This window comes from Clupea harengus, chromosome 3 (assembly GCF_900700415.2).
Source record: "Clupea harengus chromosome 3, Ch_v2.0.2, whole genome shotgun sequence".
In the NCBI taxonomy this organism is placed as follows: Eukaryota; Metazoa; Chordata; class Actinopteri; order Clupeiformes; family Clupeidae; genus Clupea; species Clupea harengus.
The window spans coordinates 27,721,612-27,741,659 of NC_045154.1; the positions used below are offsets into that span (position 1 = coordinate 27,721,612).

Below are 20,048 nucleotides of genomic sequence, written 5' to 3' on the forward strand. Positions count from 1 at the left end.
CACTTTCAGTAAATTTGTGATTATGCTCAACCTCAAAATGTTAATTAAGATGGGACTCCTGATTGAATCCCTGGGAAATGTCACGAGACGCTCGGGACATCCAGTACGCATGGCAACCAGACATACATATTTGACATACTGGCCTGAAGAAATCAGCTGTAAAGGGGTAATCATTTTGAAGAACTGTGGCATTCATATGCACACACACACACACACACACACACTCACACACACACACACACATATACACAAACAAATGGGGAAAAAATTGATTAATTTTTGCATGTGATTTGGTCGTGGCATCATACCCAGAAGAACTACGCTACCTTTAAAAAACATTTACAAAGTTGAAATGTATACCCAGGACTGCCCAAGGCCTCAGGAACAACATGGCTTGTAAAAGGGCAGTAGGCAGTGGAGCAAGATGATGTCCTCTGCTATGTTATTTCCAGAAGCTCTTTTCTTTGTGCTCTATTCATTCAGTGTAGTTAAAACATGGAGCTACTTATGTGTATTTGTGTTTTTGTCAAGTGAAACAGCATTTATAAAAACTGCCATTCATGTGCGGCTTCTAGCAGATTAGATGGCAAAATAGGCCTAACTGTGTGTTTGAAAACAAGGTCGTCTTTTATTTTGTGTCTTTCCGCTTTTTTCACACTCCTCCAGCCCATTTTCAAAGCAGCCTTATGGAGCTCCCGGCCTGTGGGAGGGTCAGGGTTCAAGGCTTTGAATGGTGTGATTATGCTTACAAAGTGTCTCTTGCTTATCCAGGAAGCTGAATCAGTATTCAGCGCGTGTAGATGAATCAATGCCACTGCCTCTGCTCCTGTTGCTGGGGTGAATTAAAAGGCAACACCCATCATTTGGTAGATGTGATGATTGACATGCATGTCAGTGGCTGATCAGGGGGGCTGTAAATTACATTAGGTGGGGGTGGATAACAGCCCAGCATGGGCTCCCAGCAGAATATGGTGCTTGGCAAGCACATCAGCATCTGGAGGGGGAAGTATAGCTGAGGTAAGCAGTGCCCCGCGAATGCAGCCCCTAATTGGATTTGTTTATTTATCTGTGGTGGCCATATTGATATGGCCTGGCAGTAAATATATCACTGTGAAAGCATCAATATTCATTATATTATCCAACATTTGATTTGTGCAAATATGGTAAATAAACAGAAATAGAAATATGATGGCCCATATTTGGATTCCCTGTGGCACTCCAGTCGAAAGCCTCTCTCATTGCAGAGGATGTTGTTAAGAAGATGGCATAAATGGGCTCTTGTTGATGCATATAACCAGCAGATTCTCCCCAGGATGTTGTCTTGATGAGAGTAGATTAGAGGCTCTGTTGCCGTAGTCTAAAGCAAGAGCCCACATATAAGGCATATAGGCGTTTGAGTGGAGTGACTTGCTCTGAGGGCCATTAATGTGTCCATTTACCCCTGTTATGATGGCCTCCCTGACTGCTGTCACCGAGAGACCTTCTGTGTGGTGATTACCCCGCTGAATGGCCACTTCATGTCCTCACAGTTCACACTTGAGTGATAGATGAAACAGTAGGACGGCTAAATATTTGTTGCACATTACCAAGCTTCTGAAGTCAAGTGTAAAGCAACCTTACATTGTTATAAACCTGTGAGGATTGTGGCTTATTTTTATAACAGACCTGTTGTGTTATTTTGTTTTGTAGTGAGGTTGTTATACCTGCCCTTAATGTCATGCCTTAATGCAAGTGAGAACATCTAAATGGATTCAGAAAGCTTTATGGAAGACATTGTTTTGTTGCCCATTAAGAAGAGCCATCAATGTCAGCTAATAATTTTCGAGTGCATTAAGGACCTGCACCCTCTCTCACTCTCTGGCTTCCAGAGTCTGTGGATGGATCCCTTCCTGATACTTGAATTACAGCCTGTCTGATAATTGTAATATTTAAATGCCCCGGAAGCCCCTTTTTCACATCCTTTCAGCTGTTTAGTTTGCTTGCTTTTAATGTGTTTGTTAACAGAGACATGCCCAGTGTCCATAGTTGGCCATAATGTGGCCTTTTACAAGGAAACATACACAAGGCTTTTAATTATTTCCCAGTGCCTGTCTTGAATAGCCCCTATTCAAAAACTGTCTTTCATTAGTGTGCATTAAGCTGACTTGTTGTGGTTCTTTCCACACATACATACTCACACCGTACCCTAAGATAGATCTAAGTACAAAAAGGCTTTTTAAGTAAATGTGATGTTTACTTAACATTCCAAACCCATTGTGCAGTGCGTACAGCGAACTCTCCTGCATCTTCATTTTTCTTCTGTATCAGTGTCATTCAATATTGCTGTGACATAGTGATGTAGAAGCAGCCAGTTATGCTCAGTAACCAGTGACAAAAATAGAAGCACATCAGAGCTACCTTTCTTTGCCGTCAATTTCAAAGAAACATGAGAAACGCAAAGTCACACTCACACACACACACACACACATACATGCAAACATACACACTCACTCCCACACACACACATACATGCAAACATACACACATTGCCAGGTTACGCCGTCTACTGAGTGAGTGAGCAAATAAGGAAGTGAGGTGTCATATATCCAGGGGTTGCTAATGGCACGGCATCTAAGAAGAGTCCAATACCCACTTAGTTATTGGAGAGGGAGGCTCAGACCAGTGGTAATGCTCTTGCTCCTAGACATATCGATGCATCATGGTCAGTCCTTAGGAGTCAGATGACATAGTGGAAAGGGCGAATATTGAGCTGAACTGAGCTTGAAATGATGGTACCACATCTCATCAGCTCAGTAATCCTCCGGGACTCAGAACCACAGTGAGCCTAGTTGCGTTAGCATCGGCCCTGTTTCCCTCAAAGCAAATGAAAGACCCTTAGAAGCTTTGGAAGAGCTGACAACTCGGGAAGATTGGAGCATGAGTCACATGTCATATTGGTTGATGTTAATGCAATTGTAGACGAGGGCAAACTGACACAAGAGGTGTAGGAGGGGAAAAAGAAATGCATGTGTCCCTGGCCAGCAGTGGAAGATGTGGAGGGGGGTGAAGGTTTTTCCTGTGTGTGTTTCTGAGAGGACTCTGTAAGAGAGACTCGCCACATAGCAGTAGGTTGGACGGTTCATAGTTCTCACTAAGTTCATGGTGCTCTGGAGACCTTCCATTGGAGTTTGATTGGGTTAGGGCTATCAGTAGTGGAAGCTGGTCAAAATAGATATTGACAGTGACTGGATTAGCTTATAGTAAAAACTGAGAATGTTAGAATTAAATTGGCACCCAGGGTATCCAGAGTGAGTTACTAAATCCAACTTACCATGCTCAGTTGACAGAGGAGCAATTACATTTTCCTCTTGAGATAGGCTTTTTTATGTATTGTCCAGGTTGATTTTGATTTTATTCATGCAATGTGGAAAAATGTGTCCACACCTGTGCCAATATATTTGTCTTTTCCACAGCAGCCATTGTTGCAGGATGTGAAATGACCATACTTTACTGCATCATGTCCACAGCTTGGTCATTGGCCATCAGGAAAATCTGGCAACAAGCTCTTCTTCATTGGCCATCACCAGTCTATATGTGTGAAACATTAGCTAAAATGCTAATTTATGTGAGACAGGATTTAAAATGAAGCATTTTGAATGTATGTGTCTACAAGGATCTGCAAAGATGAGTAGTGGTTGGAATGCTGCAAATGTTTGAGTGGAAGCAGTTTGAAAGTTGAAAACATTTATTTTCATCTTAAGGCACTACAACAATATGCATCATGTCTTTATTTCATTCAAACAACTCAGGCTTAGTTCAATGACCAGATTATTGGAGTATGGTTAGACATGTACTGTATCACATACTACTGTATATATGCAGTCCATGAAAATGGAGTCAAACTCCAAGGTTGCAGAGCCTCTGCAAACAATGTTGGCTACGATTTCAAATTGGTCAATTGAAGCAGGTTAAGCTGCAGCCTGAGAAGGGTAGTGATGTTTTGATGAAAGGATGAGGCGATCAAAGCGCAGGAAATTAAATGCCATTTGACCTTGTCTGCCTTAGAGGCTCCGCATGCACAACAGAAGTGCGAAGGTGTCTGTCAAGATGGGCCAGCCTGCAAGGTGAATGCAGGTTTTCAGAATAGGGGGTTAGGGTGAGACCAGAGCTGTCATATTCATCCTCCATCATTAGCGATCCAGCAGGTGAGGTTTATCAGGCCCAGGGAATAAGGGACGTCACACGCACAGAATGAAATATTAGCAGGCTATCAGAGGTGAAGAAATGATTATTTTCCTGGCGAGTCTCATCGAACTGTAATGTTCTTCCTTTTCATACATTACATTTTTTTTTGCCTAAGATGACACATAATGAGCTCGGTAAGTTGGTGAAGCTTGTGTTATGCGTAAAAAAGAGCCTGAGAATTAATCTTCCCTAATACAATTTCCCCTGGCCTGAGCCCTTGGCAGATATGCTAATATCAAATAAATAATTCCGCTCTTCTGCATGACTCTGGGCCGTCTCCTGATACGTCTTTAATAAGTAGCAAACCAGCGATAAGGAAGGCAGGGAGTCACTGCCATTCACCTTTACTGCTCCGAGCACCCACAACTTGCAGGAATAGGCAGGTTGGGACCCTTTGCTTCAGGCAGGCTACCAGCTACTAAGAAGCATTTCTGCTCAGAAACAATTTTTTGTAAGTGTTGCAAATAAATGCTGCTTGAATGGCTTTGAACTGGAACTCTTTGGAAAGCACATCTTTAAAGCTATGTGAGCATTTTCTGCAGTTCTGAAATGTGGAAAGGCAGTCAGCTCTAGCAACACTTTTTACCGAAGTAAAAGGTGTGTAGTTCCAATATGTCATTTTCATAATGTTTCCTCCCCTGTTATCTTGTGTGTTGTGTGTGCATGGCCTGGAATACATAGTACCTGACTGGTACCTACTTTAACACATTATGATTCCTGGTGTGTGTTGTGCCTAGCATCTCTTACGGGTTACAGGGGGATTTGCCATGTCAGATCCACAGCCGTGCGTATAACCACTCAGGGTCACCTTGTCACTGATACACATAAAACGTGTGAAATAGATTTCCCTTGTCAAAGCTGAAATTCGGGTCTCGTGAAGAACAGCAGGGATTAAAAGACACTGGCAGTATGCACAGTTGCCTCTTGCCATCTCTATGACCGGAGTTCACACAATAGTGGGGCGGAGAGGAAAGTGGGGACACGAGGACAGCTTAGACAAGTAATTTAGTCTTTAATTACACATAATTCCCTGGAGTCTCATGTTTATTACTCAACAAATTGTTGTTGTTTTACTCCTCCTCGTAATCTTATAAAACAAGGGTCAGCAGCCCAGCATAAGCCTCTTAGTATTTCGTACAGGTGAAAAAAATGGAGGAGGACCTTGGCAGAAAAGATAGTCAAGAGTGACCTGCTTTTTCTGGACTTCAGAGACTCACCCTACCCCGATAGCGGTGTTTCAATTTTGCTTAGTCCTCAGATACCCGGCTGTATCAATAACCCCATTCAGAGGTCTTTTCATCTGACTAATTAAGACCCCATCTTTGCTTGAGATCTCTCAGAGGACATGGATTAGGCCATCCTATCACAGAGATAGAGCCGCTCTAGCTCCGCCGTGTTTGAAAAAAAGAAAAGAAAAAAAGATGAGAAGAGTGGAAAGAATCCCAAACTTAAGACCTAAGCTCGAACTGTAATGAGCACATCCAATGTATAGCCTTCCGTAATGGAAGCCTGCAAAGGCACGTCCCGTGTTAATCATCTTTGCCCTGGCCGCAAGGATTTTAGTAAACATTATGTTCGGTAATTTGAATTGCAATCCGAGTATTTCAGGGTTTCAATAATAATAGGCAGCTAAAACACCTGACAACTGACAGGGAAGTTCTAGACCATTTGAAATGCTCTTCATGACCTACAAATTCACCTGAAGGTGTTTTAAAACATGAGAGTGTGTAACTCATCAAATTGTAATGCTTGTCCTTTCCATTGACAATTAGTGAAGCATGTCCAACCACACTCCTATGCTTTGAGGCATTTATCAACAGATGATGATTCATTGTAGTTACACCATGGCCACTGACTCACTGTCTGCAACATTTAGAATTTTAAACAGCCCACTTTCCCATAGTGAATCCAGCAATAACATTTGCCATATTCAGAATACAATAACCTGGTGTTAAAAGTCTGTAAAATACCTATAAAAATATTTGTAATACCGTGAAGGCTATAAGGCCATAGTGGAGCTACATAATGCTCTGCCACTGTTGTGACATGGGTCTGGACCTGCTTCAATTGTAGGGCAAAAGGCAATTTTTTGTTTCAGCACAGCCATCGTTTATTCCCCTCCTTCTCAGCATGTGCTGTTTTACAATGCAGTTATTATAATTCACCTTTTTCTTTTTTTTTACACAAAGCACTCATGAGAAATTGTTTTTGAAAGCCACTGCATTGGAGAGGATAAATTTGAAATGAGTAAACAGAAGTGAGTTTGCCTTGGCGGTTATATATATCCTTCAAGCGCCTGTGCTTCCAGGGCCATAAATCAAGGAGGGTTTGGGGAAATCAGCAGCTTTGTTTCCCTTTATGGGTTGCACTGAAATGAAAAGGTATCTAACTTCTTGCATAGTATCCCCACACAGGGAAGACATTTGGCCAATGCTTACGGAATGTCCCTTACAGCCCCCTTGTTAATTACCCTATTAAGTGCATTGCACCATACTGAGTAATGATGTGTCACAGGCCACTGAGTTTTTACAAATGTATGTGCATAGTGTATCAGGCCATGTGTAACTGGACATGCAGTTGTTTTGCGGCTGCTGAGAACAGTCATTTTACTTTTATGTAAGCCTTTGTTTATGTTACGTAAACATATAGCTGAATGCATTGAAATGTGTGTTTCATTGTATTAATGACTGAGAGTTAGTGTGAGGACAATATGAGGTTGATCAGTGGCATTTCAGTGACATTTTTCTTTTTTTTTAACTGCCTTCCTGATTGTAGCATACGAAATAGGATGCTGTAAAGTAAACTCAGGCGTTGTTGGCTTATAAAGGCTTCTGCACGGCCAAGTCTAACAGGACTCTGGGCTGGCATCCTTGGCATCTCTTCTGTCCTGAGCATCCCTCGGTGGCGTTCGGTCTGTGGCGGCGATAGTAGCGGGCGTCGTGTCGTGCTGAGCTTTGAGGTTCACTTCTTCCTTTAGTGAAGGCTCACTTCGCTTTCAGTGAGCTCTAATTACCGTTCATTTTCTTAAAATGTCTCTATATGAGCTCGAGGGGCCAGCAAACAGTAAAGCATTTTTCTGCAGCGGGAGGAAGTCTTTAAATGCCAGCTGTTATTAAGTCAATATCGCTCGGCAACGCCATGCACCGCACACACGCCCATGTGCATAATAAGCAGCGACTTAATTATTCATCATCAGATGAGGCACTTTTTCCCCCCACCTCGCCGTGTGAGAATGGCGCATTGTGTAACGGGCGTACATCAAAGGGCCTGTCCCACAGTGTGTGCTAGTGTGTCAGCGAAGGAGGAGCGATGGCTTGCGTCTCATTTGCAGCCCAGCGCATGAGTCACTGCCACCACTGAGTGTCTTTATTCATATCTTCACAGAAACAATGTTGGTGAGTGAGGGCAGTTTTATAGTTTAGCTCCTGACGAGTGCTCATTTCTCATAACTACTTTCCAGTTTTATATTTTTTTTTTTTTTTTTTTTTACAGACAATTCCCCTCTCTCTTAAGGGTAGATTTAGAATTGTTTTCACAGTCAATAAGTGAGTTTCCATCTAACTTTTTTTAATGCAGATTTTGACCATTATAATAGGAAATCCTGAGTGGAAACGGTTGGAATTGAAATAAAATAAGTCCAATAAGAATTTGATTCGCTAGAGGGGGGTGGATTAACTCCCGATTTGCATCGGTATAACTAAGGTTGATGGAAACGGGTTTATCTGCATTAATTCACATTTATTGCAATTGTATTAGATTTCTCAGTTAAAGTTGCCCTGACAACCTTATGTTTTGATCCTACAACTGTTCACAACTCCTCCCTTGATACGGGAGTGTACATGTTTAGTTTGCACAACACAGCGGATGGAAACGCGCGCACACTCACATTTTCTTTAGCCTCATTTTCACGAATGCACGTAAAAATGCAAATAAGTTGGATGGAAACTCAGCTAATGGTAGATTTAGTAATTCACCGCTTACTTCCTTTTGTGGGGATTTTACAGTGGCTGAGAAAACACATATAACTCCCCACATTACCATCATTACCCAACATTACCCTCTCTTCCTATTCCCCACCCGCTTCCACATGGGGCTCACACAGCACACATACAAAGGAAATAAAAATAGAGGGCAGAATTACTTGCTTAACCAAAAAAGTATTTGTAGAATCTCCAGATAGGAGAATCTCTAGGGCTTTTTTTATTTTGATTCATCATCTTTGCCAGGAAGGATTGTAGCATATTTGTAATATGATCAGGCTAGAAAACTTGATTCCGTATTGTAGATACTCTGTGTTGTACAGAGTTCCTCTCAGGAAGATTAGAATTCATGGTATACAGTGGACATTTTTGCTAATATGATGGTATAATTAACACATAGGAAAATATCAATCTTTACCACTGAAGCGTAATAATGACGTATAAAAACTGATCAAACTTAAAATCAGAAAAACAGAAAACAAATAGCAAAGTATGAAACAAATTATACAGAAATAAAGATTCAGTGTTGGATGTTTTCATTGACTGCAAATAGATAGATTGCACAGTCAAGATGCGCTCTATGTAATAGGCATTGAGTGGACTGCATTGTGTACATAATGGCATTCACCACCCCTGCTGCTTTACATAGCATCTGTTTCCTATACACTGTTCTGCAACAATAGAGAAAAGATTATACTCTGTGCTGTGGTACACCTCAACCTCTTGAGTGAGATCTTTGTTGCAGTGAGATCATGATGAGGTGGTTACTGGCATGCAGTGACTGAACAATACATGCCCATGGAAACATCTAACATCTAAACATCTAATCTATGGAACAGATTTCTGAAACAGCTTGAGAATAGAGAGTGTATATACAGAACCTCTTGGACACACACACAATGGTTTTGTTGAAGTATGCTCTGGGGGACTCTGGCATGCATAGTTCTTTTATTACTTGTTTCATTGACGTGTTTCATAATATTCAAGTAAGATATAGGCAAACAGGCTTACTGCATTTTGAATCAAATCTGGGACTACTTTGGCATGGTGTAGGTCTTACCTTGACATGGTTGAATGTAGATTTCAAAATCATCACATTATGTTGTGTGTACATGACCAAGGATCAAATCATCACTCAAGGTTACTTGCCATAAAAAATACAGAGCAAAGTGACCCATGAATCAATTATTACTTTTTATACATTTTTTCATGGTGTGCGGTTTTCATTTTCATCAGTTAAACAGCAAGTGGCTTTGAGGAGCTCTGAAGGTCACTGGCTCTGGGGGAAAAGGCGGGGGTGATGCTTGGGGGACACGCGCCTTGTAGAACAGCTGCTGGAAGGACACTCCACTGCTGTGAGGAGTGAGACCTCGGTGGGGTTTTTGGCACTCTGGTGTCTGCATCTCTGTCTGGGCCTTGTATGTGCGAAACATGCAAGCGTGTGTTTCAAAGCCTGGGCAGCTCAGGCCATTTGGTCAGTTGCCTCCAAAGCTCAGCGGGAACCCGGTCCGTCGGGTTATTTTGCTCAGTCATCCCCCCTGTGAATGAGACAGTGGCATTTAATGTGGAGCAGATGTTAGATTTAATCAAGTATTTTGACAAAAATGATTAAGCTAATCTGTGCTGAAATACTACCTCAGGAGCGCATCAGGAGAAGTTAGCATTAACATCTGTGATCATTCAGGCAATTGCAATTTGGCACTGCCACCTTGAAAGTTACTGGGTAGACAGACAACGAGCAGTCCAAACATAATAACGACAGCAAGTTAGAAACTAAAAGTCACATTTCACTTTTATATGAAATCAGATTCCTTATTAAGAACGAAATGTCTACCGTATATGTTTTTTTTTTTTTTTTAGTTTCCACCACCAGTATTTGAAAGCTTAACTGTTGTGAATGGAGAAGGGATCATCCATAGGGTTAACCCAAGGTCAGGAGGTCAATGGTCAATTATGGCATTGGCTATGTGTTAGCCAGAACTCTGTAGTCACAACACATATGCCATTAACTGTAAAAGTAAAGCCCATTATCTATTTACAGTAATGTCAGGGTTTAGTAATAAATGGAAAGTAAACATGGCTTTTGTTAAAAGCCAGTGCCTACTGAATTGCTGACCTCGCCACATTACTGGGAATGGCAAGCAATTTATTTATTGTTATTCTCTGTGATTATCAACATTTCACTACTGCAGGCAGATTGAGATTAGCTCCAAAAAAAAAAAATTCCGGAATATTTCTTTAATCTTCAGATTTCAAATACCTATTTTGGCTTGCCTTTTGGAGAGAGAGAGAGAGAGATAAAAAAAAACAAGATTTTAAGGCTGTAACCCTCCATGTTAATAATATGAGCTTTGTGTTTGTGGATTGGTGTGCTGGTCTGTTTTTGACCCTCACGGAGGTGAACCTCAGGTATTTGGAGGGAAACAGCTGGTCACAGTTGGAATTTTGCACCTTGTTGCACCAACCTGCTTCTTCCACAGGATTAAAGCCTTGCCACCCATCTGTCCTGCGTCAACTCAGATTTAAGCCGTGTCCTATCGTGGACGGCCTGGTCAACCCACAGTGCTGATCCAGATTTCAATCACAATAACATGAGGGTCACCTTTCCACTGCATTTCATTGAAGTACGCAGGGAAGCGGTGAAACTGGGTGGATGATCAGTCTGAATTAGGCCAGTGGAGCTCACCATACTTTATCAGCCATCTACCCAGGTTTTAATGCTGAGCTTTAATTCTATAGTTAAAGGAGAGGCAGCTGTGTGACTATTATAATCAAGTGAAAAATAGACCCATTTTTATTATAGCTCTTGGGCCAAAAAGTGGTGGAAAGGTACAGAAAATATATAATTTTAAGTGAAATAAATGGGGAAAAGCATATTTGAAAATGAATTTGTCAATCTTACTTAAGAGACATATGTATACTGCATATTAATTTGGAGAAGACTTTCAAAGTCATGCAAATGGAATACCAATGAAACAGAAGGTCCTTTCCCCAGAGGATTAGCCAGAGTGCTGAGACATCAGTCTCATCCCCCGCGTAGGCTTAGGAGTTTAACACTTTGTTCCAACACCACTGACAGCTGCATAAGAGGGACTTTCCTTAAGATCGCAGGTATTTAACCACGGTATGTAGGTTGGGCTTGCCACTGATGTATTCTGACAGATAGATGCACTAAGACACATAAAGAATGTTGTTCTTGGTTCCTGATGAAATGAGGAAAGTTTGTTGTTAAAGTTTAGGTGAATGTCCCCCCTGTTGAGGGATGTTTGTGAAGGAGGCACACAGCTGAAACTAAAAATAAATGTGTCCATGTATTTGTATTTGTAGTAGTGGTTTTGCTGCAGGAGACTGGCATTTAGAAGTACATGCCAGGATAAGTTCTTAGGTCAGTTATCCTTAGATCAGTTATTACACAGGTAGTAAGCAGTCGGTCAGAGCTGTACCATAAACCCTGAAATGCATTATTGTACATCAACAATGAAGTGTGTTTTTAAGAGATTGATACAGAGGTTCTGGGCACTGTTGTTTGGCTTGAAACTGAGGATATGATAGCAAGTGTTTAAGGAGACAGACTGTTTTGTGATACACCTTAAATTACTGTATAGATTTATCAGCAGTGACAAAGATATTTGCAAAAATATTTCAGTTGCAGTTATAAAACCACTTAGAGCTCTCATTCAGTCAGGCCCTCTAGCAAAATCCTAAGCCAGAGGCCAAGCTTGGCAAAAACACAAATTTACTGAGACAGGGTTTTCAGCCAGTTCAACCAGTAAAGGATTTCTGCATTACCTGATTAGTATCAGTAATCTCAGGTGGTATTGACTGTTCAGGCAAATCACTCATACACAAGTAATTAAACTGTGTTTGCCTTCATAAAATGAAACTTAAGTAAAATGATCATACATGGAATAGATTGCTTTCATATGTACAGAGTTCACCATTAGTGGTCACGCTGCATTGACCTTAGCTTCCATGCCTGGTAATATTGACGTTTCTTCAGTGTTGAGTTGACTTTCTGAGCCGTTACGTTGACCATTGACTCCATCTGGGGATCACAAGCATTCATATTTCAGTTCCTGCCAAGATTTTGGCAAGCAGTCAATGGCCTAACCCACATGACATTTGTTTTGAGCGACAAATTAATAAGGAGGTCAAAAAGTTTAGAACCCTGGGAATTCTCGGCAAGACAGTGCCGATTATCACAAAGTGACATTTATACCTCGGGAAATGCAGATGTCGGAGAAATACTGACTGTTCAATTATCAGGGGATGATTCCTTGCCGATTTAGTCATGCAACCCATTGCTCTTTGGCCTTTCTTTTCATCCAAGTTGGATTGTAGTGTTTCCTTAGGACACATTTGTATGCTAACTAATGCACTTAATAACACTGCAACCTTTCATAAAGATGGTTAGTGTTATTACTCTGATGTGTTAGTATGTAAGTTGCCAATAGAAATGTTTTTATACCATTACAAACAGGAAGCAAAGATATAGGCTTATTAATCGGTCCGGTTTGTGATCTCACATGGACTGTTGTAGAATTATATGGCACGAGTCTCAGAGTGCAGAGTGATGCATGAAGCAGAACATACAGCAAGAGGTTTATCTTCATGATAACATCAGGAGAAGGAATATTGACTGTATGGCAATCTTAGTGTGTACTTTTAGGTGTAATACCCTTCTCTTTTACTTTGCATGCTTGCTTCAAAACAATCAACAGTTTTGTGTATGCATTTGGAGAGATTAGTGTTAATCATACAAGATACATCAATCCTGACATTATTCACTTACATCCAGCTAATGTTTCCTAAGCACATATCGTTGTCAAGACGATGAAGAGAGAAAGTGGAACAAAGATTATTTTATGCAAACCTTATATTGCACAGATGTTCCTAGCATACGGATACCTGACACAGCATGAATTAGATTACTCGCTGAAAAATGCTGTTAATTTACCTGCACCTGGCCCTATTTGAAGAGCCATCATTTAGTATTAGGTTCTCACCTAAAATGATTGATCTTGAGCATGGTGTTTTGCAGGTCTGCATCATAAAAATCGCCCAGGTTGTTTAACTGCAACAGTGTTGCGGGAACAAGCATGTTTTTCCAACAGTAGCTGTCGGTTGTTGGGGCTACGATATTTCATATTAATCTGTTACAATGATGATGATAATGCTGTAATGGCTGCATTAGCTTCCAGTGGTTAGCTCTGCCTAGACACATGATCATATCCAAGCAGTCTTTTGATGCTCAGTGTAAAGAAAAATGGAAAGGTTGGGTCCTCTAAGCATATGTTAGCTAATCTCTCAATGTCAATGTGTGGAATGAATTTTGCAAATTATATTATTATAGACTTATTGTGTTTTTAGAATACTGCATCTCTGAAACTATTTGTTGCAGGTAATTCTAATGGGGATTACATGTTGCATTTTTTTGTAACAATAAAGATGTTATGCTTATACGTTTATTATATTATAATGTGCAGTAAAAGGAAGTGTTTTAGACCAAGCAATTCACTGTATTTGTACATTTGAGTAGCATATGAATGTATATATTGTATGACATATTATATTTGTTATTTGTTTATTTATTTATTTATTTATGTTATAAAATACTTCCTTACTTCCCTATTAGGAGTGGACAAGAATTCAATCTGAACACATACATCTAGAAACCTACTCTGATGTTACCAAGTCTTTTATGAAATATACATTTTCATTTGTCATTTCCGGTATTCCTCCCTTCCAAGGACAAATTCCAACCTGCACAATAACTAATTCTACAAGCAATTACAAGTTCTGTATTACATATTGTTGCTTTAAAGATTCTTCAAAGCGGTTTGCTTTTTGTGTGGCAATATAACGGTTTAATGAAAATGCCTTGTGGTACAAAACTCACTGCAATCTCATTAAACTTTAGGATTAATAATAAGATATCATAGAATTGGTCTGGTTTCATAATTAGCCTTTGCCACTGTATGCAGCACAAAGAGTTAATCATCTCCCTCTGTTTCATGTCTTCACAGGTAACTAGTAGGATGGTGGCCGCGGAAGCGAGTGGGCACAGCTACCTGGTGGCTTGCTGGCAGCCTATTCTCATATTGATGCTTGGCACTGTGCTGTCAGGCTCCACCACAGGCTGCCCGTCACGCTGCGAGTGCAATGTCCAGGAGCGCGCGGTTGTATGCCACCGCAAGAAGCTCATGTCCGTCCCAGAGGGCATTCCTGCTGAGACGCGGCTGCTGGACCTCAGCAAGAACCGCATCAAAACCATAGACTCTGATGAGTTTGCCAGTTACCCAAACCTTGAGGAGCTGGAGCTAAATGAAAACACCATCTCTGTCATTGAACCAGGGGCCTTCAACAACCTCTATAACTTACGGACACTGGGGCTCCGGAGCAACAAGCTCAAGCTTATCCAGCTGGGCGTGTTTACAGGTCTGAGCAACCTCACTCAGTTGGATATCAGCGAAAACAAAATAGTCATTCTTCTGGATTATATGTTCCAAGACCTGTACAACCTCAGGTCCCTTGAGGTTGGAGACAATGACCTGGTGTTCATCTCCCATAGAGCATTCCATGGCCTCAGCAGCTTAGAACAGCTCACCCTGGAGAAGTGCAACCTGACTGCCGTCCCCACAGAAGCCTTCACCCACCTCCCTAGCTTGATCTCGCTCCGCTTACGCAACCTCAACATTAACATCATCAAGGATTATGCCTTCAAAAGGCTCTACCGACTCAAAGTGCTTGAGATTGCCAACTGGCCTTTCCTTGACACCATGACAACAAACAGCTTGTATGGTTTAAACCTCACTTCTCTGACCATCACCAGTGGTAATCTTACGTCCATTCCCTACGTGGCTCTCCGACATCTGGTCTACTTGCGTTTTCTCAATATGTCATACAACCCCCTTGTCACCATCGAGGGTAATAGGCTTCATGACCTCCTTAGGCTTCAAGAATTTCATCTGGTGGGCGGCAGGCTTGCTGTTATCGAGCCCTATGCCTTCAGAGGCCTAAATTATCTTAAGATCCTCAATGTGTCTGCAAACACTCTGACCACGTTGGAAGAATCTGCTTTTCATTCGGTAGGAAACTTAGAGACGTTGGCTTTGTATGACAACCCCCTGGCTTGCGATTGTAGGCTTCTGTGGATTTTCCGTAGACGATGGAGACTCAACTTCAACCGGCAACAACCAACCTGCGCCTCTCCTGAGTTTGTACAAGGCAAGGAATTCAAGGATTTCCCGGACATCCTCCAACCCAACTACTTCACTTGCCGCAGGTCGAGAATCCGTGACCGCAAGCCACAGCAGAAATTCATTGATGAAGGGACCACTGTCCACTTTGTATGTCAAGCAGATGGTGACCCTGCTCCAGTCATCATGTGGTTCTCCCCACAGAAGCAGTTTATCACTACCAAGACCATTGGGCGTCTTACAGTGTTTCCTGATGGCACCCTTGAAGTGAGGTATGCGCAGATCCAGGACAACGGAACATACATGTGCATAGCCAGCAATGCCGGTGGCAATGACACTGCGCTAGCCCACCTGCATGTTCACAGTTACTCTCCAGATTGGCCTCATCAGCCCAACAAAACCTTCGCTTTCATATCTAACCAGCCCAATGAGAATGGTGCCAATGGGACGAAAGCCGCCGTCCCCTTTCCCTTCGACATAAAAACCTTGATCATCGCCACCACCATGGGGTTCATCTCTTTCCTTGGTGTCGTTCTTTTTTGTCTCGTGCTGCTGTTTTTGTGGAGCAGGGGTAAAGGAAACACCAAGCACAACATAGAGATCGAATATGTGCCACGCAAGTCCGACGCTGGTATAAGCAGCAGTACCGCAGATGCCCCTCGCAAATTTAACATGAAAATGATTTAGCACATTCAGGGGACTTAATGACTTTGAAAAAAATAAACCCATAAAAATAGGAACAAGAGGATTCCCCAGTGACCACCCCTGGATACAGAGTTAATGTAGTAGCCTACGGCATTTGATTTTTCCCCCCAATTACTTTGAAGGTGGATATGAAGGAGAAATGTTCTTTGTTTTGACTGTACGAGGAAAAAAAATACCCCAAACTCTACATGATGGATATTAACATGGCCTACAGGGACCATTACTTTGAAAGTGAATTTTGTCCTAAGACATTCAAGTTCTTGTGGATTTGTATTCAAAAAAGGAAAGTAAAGAAAAATATATATAAAATAAACCCTTCTAAATGTTCCTATCAATCACTGGAATGCAAAAGGCAGGATCATCTTTCTCCTTTGCTGCCCTTTTGCCTGCATTTTTGTATTCTTTTCTTTTCTATGGTATATTATATGTTTTATTGCTTTGTCATTCGGAGACAGAAGAATGGAAGGGGTGATGAGCACATTAGTCCATTAATCTGTATAATATTACGGCATACATTTGATTTTCAATTTGTTAACTATATCCAGCAACCTCATTAAACATTTCTGATTGAAATATAAAATGTCGAAAGATGATCTGATGACCTGAAGGTTGGTTGAAATGTTACATATTAAAATTTGGGAGCAAAATGAAGCATGCAGACATCTTTTTTTCTAGGTTTAATTCTGAAACACCTCATGAACAGAATGTAAAATCTGTTTCAAAATGTCCTATTCACATCGTCCATAGAGAACGTTCGGTTGAATACTTCATCAGTGGGAGGGATATTGTGTTGATTCCATTGTCATTTTGTAAAAAAAAAAAAAGAGAGAAAAGAAAACATTGACTAGCTTTGGATAAAGAGCTTTACTTATTCACAACTTCTATTGACTGGATGTTGTATCTAATCATTTTCATCTAGAGAGACGTCTTGCACCTCTAAAGTCAACCATGCCAAACTAGTAATGTGCTCAGCAACCCTGCAAACATTCAGACCTAGATATTTGTTTAGTGGAGGTTTGATTGTCAAATGTTGCCAACAAAGTTCAAACAACAACAGGATACGCTGTTCCTGTAACAGACGTACCAGATCTAATGTTCAAGGTATGACATGTATAATGAGACATGGAAAACAACATAGGTGTCTAATGATGGTTGTGGTGGTGTGTACACTGACCTTACATTTTCAAGTACACTGTGTGAACAGCTGGGATTTGTGAAACCACGGATAAAACCTCAGTTATGTATGATGGATGACATAAGAAATGATACAGTAATGGGTTGGAAGTATGGACTAGATATGCAGATGGAAGAGTCACAGATGGTTTTACCCATAGTGATCTGAAAAGGCTTTGAAGTAATCTGTTTTTCTGAAGCGTGAGATGTGGCTCATGACGATAACAACTGCTCTCTTTGTTTCAATGTGACTACTGTGCTGAGCCTTTTTGGTCCTCATCAGTTCAATGACAACTCTGAAAATGTCTTCTTTTTCTGTTTTCAGTTCAACATAGGACTATGTGAATATGTAGTCCATGCCAATTTTGTATTAAAATATCTAAAAAAAAAAAAAAAATACAAAATGAAACATATGTTCAGTTGTTCTGTGCAATAAAGGTAATATGCAGATTTTTTTTATTAACAATTTTCTTGATGTTAAATGGTTGAAAATATGGTATGTTGTATTAAACAATCTATGGAGATTTTCTAAAAGTTTCACTAGTCCTATCTCAATGCAGTTCTATAACCATAGGCTTATAATTGCATTACATGGAGAAACAGGAGGACAAAACATTATTCTTAGGTTTCAAAACAATCAGTCTTCAGCTCTGGATGAAATAAAAACGCTTAGGAAAAGTGAGAATGGTCAAATTTGATGGTGGGTTTCATTCAAGAGAACTTTCTTTCAATGTTCAAACAATGTTATTGCTGCTATTGAACATTCATACACGTTTTAGTTTAACAGGAAAAAATGAGGTACATAACAATGAAAACACCATTGTTGAAGCAAGCAATTCTGACCGGAATAATGAATTAACCCCTTCTTAACAGGGAATATGCCATCCAAAGTTTGAGGCAACGGGTAAATTAGGTTAGTGGATCCTTGATGTTTTAGTGGAACTAAGCTGCTCTGCTTTCAATTTAGCTTTAAACATGTTCATGTAGTGCAAATATAGGAGTCACATTCCTTATGAATGGAGACTTCTGGCCCTGTCCCTTAAATATTTTGAATGTCAGATTAGGATTGGCCTATCCAAAATTAACAAAATTTCAGGCCAATTAGTACTTGTTTCCAGTTGTCAACATCATGCAAAGTGTCGCTGTGATTACGCTTATTGGCGTTAATGTTAATGTGGTGAAAGTGAGATGAAATAATTGCTACAAGTGAGTTCAAAATCAGTCAGACTGCTATTTTTATAAATGTCACCATTTAAATGCCCATTCACATGCAGGTGTAGCTGTTATTTCTGCACTTTCTGTTGGGTACTTCCTAATCATAGTGACACAATCTATCCATTCAGATAGCCCACCTGCAAAACATCTTGTAAAACACACATTGCTGAAGTAGTAATCCAAAGATCATTTTAAAGTTTCTTCTAAATTTAGTTATAGTATTCATTGCTATTTATTCTGTTATCTGTTTATTCTATTTATATTGATTTAAGTATACCCTATAAATTATTCAAAAGTCACACACAACAAATAAAAAAGGGTGTAAAGAGTGAAATCAGCTGAAGATGAAGATCAAGGTGATGACCACCGTGACAGCAGTCCATAAGAACTCTACCCAGCATCTTACATCTGTTTCTAACTTGATTGAATGTGAAGCAAGTATCGCTGAGGTTTCTAATTGATGTTAGTTCCCCGTTAGAACCAGGCATCTCGCTGACCATTTGGCCATTTGTTTCACTTAGGAGCAAAGTTAATCAATACACATTAATAAAGATAATCAATACACATTAATCCCTTAAAGATAATCAATACACATTAATCCCTGGTGTATATTCTGTCTTACAAATGTCTCGTGAGAATTAAACACAGAGAAGGTGCTAAAAGGAGACCTAAGATGTTGAGAGTCAGTTTTATTTCCATGTTAACCAATAGCAATTTAGTCAGAGTAATGCAGGTTAGTCACCCCCCTTAAATAATTAAACAGGTGTTCCCTCTAGCACACTACACTTTGATTTGAATGGATGTTTTTTTATGGCTGAAATTTGATTGGGGTCAACAAAAGTCAATTTTGCCTTTTCATCTCATCAATTTCTGTCTCATTTGTGCCTCATGAGATATGCAAGAGAATCAAAAAGTGTGAGTGTACAACAACCTTAATTCTATTTACCTCCATTCCCCTGCAGTTCTAAAAGCATATTCAGTCTCCTGTCACAAAGAGCTTATTTGTGCTCTTGAAATGAACTAGAACAAATGTACAGTATGTGAAGGCAGACAGAATCTGTCACCTGAAGTTCTGCTACTCTGCCATTCAGAAAGAAAATATGTGTTCTCTCTGTCTCTCATTATGCTGTATACATCTCTGATTTCAATGATTTTGTCAGAAGAGACATTCAAAAACGCTGACTAGGACACACACACATAAACATGAAAAATAATTTAGCGTAGCTCAAGTGTTATCTTTGACAGTACTGCAATATAGTATGTCATGGGTTAAGAACAAGGGTAAGAACCACTGTAAATGTCTATGCAAACCTCATCAATTATGAACTCACACAAGTCACAGACCACAAACACCAATGCATGATGGGATTTTGTAGGGTAAGACTATCTCAGTGAGTGAACAATGTGGTAATGTATGGTAATGAATTTCAGAAAGACTTTTCTGAAACACACACTTGCATTCTTAAGCATGGCCCCCACATATAATTTAAAATGCTGTATGCTTGCCAGAATGACTACAAGTACTCACATATTTCAAAGTTTTATTATTTAA

The 20,048-nt window shown here is 40.3% G+C and overlaps 1 protein-coding gene across 3 annotated transcripts in view; it reads left to right on the forward strand.

Moving 5' to 3' along the window:
* Window positions 1–17,959, forward strand: part of lingo1a (leucine rich repeat and Ig domain containing 1a) — a 73,088-nt gene extending 55,129 nt beyond the window's left edge. For all 3 annotated transcript variants that reach the window (XM_031565230.2, XM_012815625.3, XM_031565231.2), the window contains one exon: window positions 14,231–17,959. In XM_031565230.2, coding sequence (XP_031421090.1) covers window positions 14,243–16,090 — 1,848 coding nt within the window. In that variant the 5' untranslated portion in view covers window positions 14,231–14,242 and the 3' untranslated portion in view covers window positions 16,091–17,959. The remainder of the gene's footprint in view (window positions 1–14,230) is intronic.
* Window positions 17,960–20,048: the final 2,089 nt, after the last annotated feature.